Below are 6,000 nucleotides of genomic sequence, written 5' to 3'. Positions count from 1 at the left end.
AGACCACTTATAAAACAAAACTTTCAGTCATTAAAAGCAAGTCTCTGGCATTTTGTATTCAGTAAAAGTTAAATGACTTCTCCAAAATCTTTCTGAATTTCTCTACAGTGGGTTTGTGAGGTTGTGTCACAGATCTGACAGTCATAGTGAAAGAGGAATATAGCCTGCTCCATATATGAATGAGGAAGTCTGCTCTTTTACATAGAGTTAGTATACTGCACATGAAAGATCTGGAAAGCTTGCCTTTTCCACTTCAAGCTGAAAATACCATAGTCGACCCAGAAACCTCTGTGCTTGGGAATTACAGAGGGATGGGGTAAGGCAGTTCTGTGGCTCAGTGATTCAGGGCACTGCAAGAACGTCGCATGCTGATGCTGTAAGCCAAGCCAAATGAAAGTCTTGTAAGTGCTTATTGTATTATTTAAACACACTCCTAAACTTTTCTGCACTGTTACTCTGCTTCCATCTTACTTTATATCAGCTCTTTTAACAATATGTTTAACAGATATAAAAAAAGATATTTTAACAATATATTTATATTTTGCATGAAGAGAACTTCATGCAAAAATTGAATAATTAATTAAATGATCTATGTCTAGAGCCATAAAGCAGAACTATGTCAGTTTTTATTGAATTGAATTATATTTTGCTGCCCTTCCTAACTAATATTGAGAGTTCTCATATTGGAAGATGAGGAGATTGCTCTGAAGCTGTATTTTCTCTCTGTGAACCATATAGCTATAATTTTAGGCCTTTGAGGAAAGTCTAAATGTCTCCCTGGATAAGTGCTGTGGCTGCTCTTGAGGTGTCTGCTTCAAGCACACAGCCGTGTGGGACATTGGTCCCTCTTGCCTGTGAGTCCTTCCCCAGAGCTGGTGAGATCACGGGCATCTAAACCTCCATAGCATGTATGTATGCAGGCTGACTGAACTTTTGCATGGTGGGGAATTGAAGTTTCATGTTCATAGGCCTTTGATAAGGATCTTGAAGATCACTGATAATCTTATTGATTGTCCTGTGCCTCCGAGCAGGAGGGAGGAGTTAAGTGGTAGGAATCAGTAAGGATAACATCAACCTGAGAAGACAAGCGAGTTGGCTACAAGTTTCTGCTCTTGTTTGTTGCTTCAAACAGCTTCTAGCATACTGCAGTTTTTGCTTTTACCATGCAAGAGTTATCTTAAAAAAAATAACAGTTGGAATGAACTCAAAAATGATCCACAACAATGGGTAAACAATGGGAGAAAGATTTGAGGAGCTCTCTATATTGGGTGGATGACAAAGTTGGGGGAAAGTCTGCAAATCATGGTTTTTGAAGAAGAAAATAACGTGATGAAGAAGGGCTTTGCAATCCAATGAAAAAATTTATAACTGAGTAAATGAGATCTGAGGCCTCCCCTAAAATCCCAACAGAAAAGAAAAGCCTTCATATAAAGTCCAACAGCTTCATTTTTGGTCTGACAGAGATGAAAGTAGAGGGAACTGTTCCTGCTGCTGGGTCAGGTGAGGGCACTGCCTTGGCAAGATGAGGTGTGGCCATGGCTGTGCCCCAGCAGCAGTGGCAAGGATGTGTTGTTGCATTAAATGTGGAGATGCACTGGGGAGGTACACTGGATGCCTGGCAATGAAATGGCTGTACCACTGACAGGACACGTGAAGTACTGCGAGCTTCTCCAGAAGCATGGATTGATTTTAGTACCCTTGATAAAGTAATCCTTTTATCGTGTATTAAGATTGAGCAAATGAGCAAAAGAAATAAAAACTAAAAAGAGTAACAAAGCTCTTTTTGGCCTTCGGAGGAAGTACTTTTTAATTTTATTTTTTGGGTCAAATGATCAAATTTGACAATCTAGAGTCATAGGCAGAGACACCAACATGCCAGGATACAAGTTTGCTCCCACAAATGTCAGACAAATTCTGAAGAGATAAGGAAACTGTCTCCACTCTCATCATAATTCAGAATCAGCATTTCAGGTAAAAGAGGATGAGAACATTTCAGATCTCTGACTGAACTTAGTGTAAAATGCCAAGTATTTGGTATCTGCTACATACCATTTCAAATGATAATAGGTCCTGCCATCAAAAGTAGCGCTGATCAAAACTCAGCACACTGCCAGTGACTGCAGGAAGGGCCTGGCTTATAAAAGTGTCTGAACATTTTCTTGTGAAGTACAGCAAAATGGCCACTTTTAGAACATTTTTTTTTCTTTTCTGGAAATGATTAGATTTAGTGATGAAAGTTATAACTCAGTGTAGATTAGAAAGTTTTTCTGGAATAATGAAAGAACTGCAGAATGGAAGATGTAATTCCAAAATCTTTAAAGAAACTCCATAGCAGGCACTAATAAATCCATGAACAGCTTAATTCATAGATCGCTTTATACTTGTTGTCCTAATGGGGAGAAAAGCAGGCTTCCAAAATTATAATCTCCATATCGAGGAAAACTAAGAAAAATCAATTGCAGAATATTTATTGCCCTTAAAATTTCTCTATTAGTTTTTGGCAGAGTGACATTTAACTGATCAAAGCCAACACATAATTAAAACTATCTAAATTCCACTACTTGCCTAAGCTGACATATGCTATCAAACTTTTTCATATACCTGTACTACCTGTCTTCCTTTTCTGAATATGATAATTTTGATGTATATTTTTTGAATTTTTTTGTTTTGTAAAATAGTTTTGAATTCTTTATGGAAAAAGTAATTCAGAATAATTACAGGGATAACTACCCACATGGTGCACAAAGCCTACTTTAATTTGACACAAGTAATCAGTAGAACTGTGGTGATAGTGGGGAAAAAGAAGGAATGTCACTTCGTAGGTTATTAGAAGTGCAACAGTTTAAGTTGCACAGTTAACAGTTATCCTTAAATCATAATAGATTGACATCTATAACTTATTTTTCATTAGCAATGATTTACAATAATAAAAAACCTGAAACAGCACTTTTTTTTTTTTTAACATACATTTGACACTAATGTGAAAGGGAAGACATTTAATAAAGCACAGCTTAATGGAAAAATTACTAAATACATAATCAAAAGTTACCTCATCTATCATTGGATGGGCCTGTTTTGTCCGCTTTGTATTGCCTTAAGAAATAATTATTTTTAAGTTCAAAATGAAGAAAATATCCTTGATTCTGAGCTGGATGGGGGAAGAAGAGATTCCTAGACATCATAAATGTATGAACTATAGTTTCTTCTATTTCTATAAATAAGATCAGTGCTAAAAGTAATGACCAGGAGAGACCACAAATAACCATTCAGAGCTTATTAGAGGAAAATTAGAAATAATGCAGAATATACAGCAAAGTTCAATAAGTGGTTTTGTTCTTTTTTCATGGGAGAGAAAATACAATGCTCTATTTGTATAATCGATTGATGCTGTACTTTCCACTACAGCATTATCAAAAGTCATCTGTAATTAACATACAGGGATGGGAGCTTTTACTGCTCATTCAGCCCACCTGTTCAGGATACCTTTCTCAGGAGAGACTAAATTACTTTCTGAAAGTACCTAAAGACAGAGGAGATGTCATGGGTCAAACAACATGAATTACTATTGTAAAGTGGCCTTCTTCATCAGACTAACAACAACAACAACAAAGGCTTTTGTCAGGCAGAAGAACAAAGTGAGCTGAATGTAGGCATAAGTAATTTCAACATGAATCAGGTGAGAGACTTTCTTTTTTAAAATCGGAAAATATTAATGTTCTTCATTGAGAGTCTTAGTAAGATGCTCTGTGGAAAATGTTTGCTCACACTTGAGAATTCAGACTTATACATGTACAGCAGGCACCTGAGTGAATTGTGAAAACTGCTCTTTGAGAGTAATGAGGGAGTTTGTCTTATTTATCACAGCAAAAGAAAGTCTGGAATGTAATGTGATTGCTTTCTGGGAATACAACTGAGGGCTAAGCACCAAGACAGATAGGTGAACTAAGGGCACATATGGGAGAGTGATAGATAGATATGGGACCACTATTAAATTTAAACTGGTAATTAGGCAACCGTTTTAAATCACCAGATTGGTGCAACTATTTTAGCAAGACCTAGGGGAAGGATAAAAACATGAGAGATTATGCTGATGCTGGTACCTTTGTACCAGTTGCAGGACTATTTTATCTGGCTCTGGAGTTCAGCTACCTCATCCTTCAACCCATACTGAGAGGAGCCATTGGCTCTGAGGACAGGCATTTTAAATCAAAGCGACTCCTTCCTGTAGCAGCTGTATCAGAGGCTGAAACAGTCAGAAGCTGAAACTAAACAAATTCAAATCAAAATAAGATGAAAATGTTAATTCGGAATGTAATCGTAGTAATTTGTCAGTTTGCATTTCCTCTCAGTGGAAACTTTGAAATCAAAATGGCATGTTTTCCCTAAAAGATAGTTTTTTGTTCATTCATAGTACTGGGCTTGAATCAGGAACAGATTCACGGAAATCATGTGGCTTGTATTTTGCTGTGTGTCAGACAGATTACTCCCATAGTGCCTAAAACCTCACTGCTATCATTCTACTTATTTACATTCAACCTCCTTTTAAAATGCAAGAACAGCATAAATCAGACTTAATCAGTGTAAATGAGAGTTGGGGCCTACGGTTCAGTGCTTCTGTGAAACAAAAATACATTGTTTTATGATATGTCTTTAATCTTGAATCGTTTTACTTCATGCATGGTGATAGCTCGCAACAGTAGATTATATTCCAGTACTTTTTTGTGTAGCTTCCTTTGCAGAGGAGGCCAGCCTCTAAGTTGACTTCTGGAAGTAACTTTGGAAACTAAATTTTAGGCAATGCTCCAAGAAAAAGAGGCACATGTTAAGGAACTGACATAACTTTTTAACACCACAACCAGCATATTTCTTCAGAAAAACACAGCCAAAAACAGTTGCCAAAACCAATATTGATCTAGTCCTCCATCCAATCAACAAATGCCATTGTTTATAAGATATAACTTTTCTTGGTAAAAGTTCAAAGCTAAATGCCAAGGATTTAAAAAACTATTAAAATAAGAGGATTTAGATTTCCAGAAACTCTGGCCTGTTTTCAGCCTCAGTGAGTATTCTAAGTCATTAGAAAAGTATCCAAAAAAACCTCCTTGGTTTTTATATGGAATCTAACAGTGAAATGACAGCAAAAGGAACATGGGTGCAGGCACATAGGTATGTGCACAGTAAATGTGTACATAAAAAAAGTATTTTACAAATTTTGTATCCAAAAATGGCACTTCAGATTTTCTGAATCACCAAAATTCAGTCTGACACAAAGAAAAGAGAATTACGCAGTATGATCAAATGAAGTTTGCAGAATCTCCTGTGTGTTGATAAAATGTCTGCTCTTCTAATCCAGCAAAACAAAAACTGTGTTCTGTTCAAAATTCCATGAGCTTAGCTTTTAAAATCATAAATCCATTGAATCATTGCATAGGCATGAGATTTATTTACCTTTTCCTTAAGATGCTTCTTAGCAGAATCAGTCAAATGTTCCTGAATTTTCCATGGCAGTAATAGGTCCAGAACTAAGCAAACCCAGAATAAATAGAGCAAACATTTATCTTTTTGTAAGAGATTTTCACAGTTCCTGTCAAGGGTGAATCTGGGCTTTGTTTATGAAAGACACTACGGGACACTACTAAATTACATGTATTCAGGTAGGCTGTACTGCAAAAAGCCAACTTTTTAACTAATCTTCGGTATCCCCAACAAGTGGGAGTTGAGCTTTTGAAAGGTTGGAGTGGTAGTCTCTGTTCTAGATAGCACCATCAGAGCGTTCTTGAAATATTAGTTTTACATCTAGTTTAACAGGCCATTTAGGTAATGATGAAGTGTCCTGTTTAGACACTGAATGGTAAAATTGGGTTTATTTTCATAACCTTTAAATTCCTGGAACCCTAGTGTGGCCATCTGACGGTCAACAGACTTCTGTGGAGCTCTTTTTGAGGCACTCCTGCTTTTTGCTTAGATTTAAGATTTTGGCTTTCCAATCTTGAGGGTGAG

At 36.6% G+C, this 6,000-nt stretch overlaps 1 protein-coding gene across 1 annotated transcript in view; it reads left to right on the top strand.

Annotated features, from left to right (window-relative positions):
• The first annotated feature begins 254 nt into the window (after positions 1-254).
• Positions 255-6,000, top strand: part of RBPJ (recombination signal binding protein for immunoglobulin kappa J region) — a 94,496-nt gene continuing 88,750 nt past the window's right edge. The window contains exon 1 of the mRNA XM_010710320.4: positions 255-401. Within this exon, the coding sequence (XP_010708622.2) occupies positions 391-401 (11 nt within the window). The 5' untranslated portion in view covers positions 255-390. The remainder of the gene's footprint in view (positions 402-6,000) is intronic.

This window comes from Meleagris gallopavo, chromosome 4 (genome assembly GCF_905368555.1).
Source record: "Meleagris gallopavo chromosome 4, MGAL_WU_HG_1.1, whole genome shotgun sequence".
Lineage (NCBI taxonomy): Eukaryota > Metazoa > Chordata > Aves > Galliformes > Phasianidae > Meleagris > Meleagris gallopavo.
Note: the sequence above shows the minus strand (reverse complement) of the source record. Positions and strands in the feature narration are given on the sequence as shown.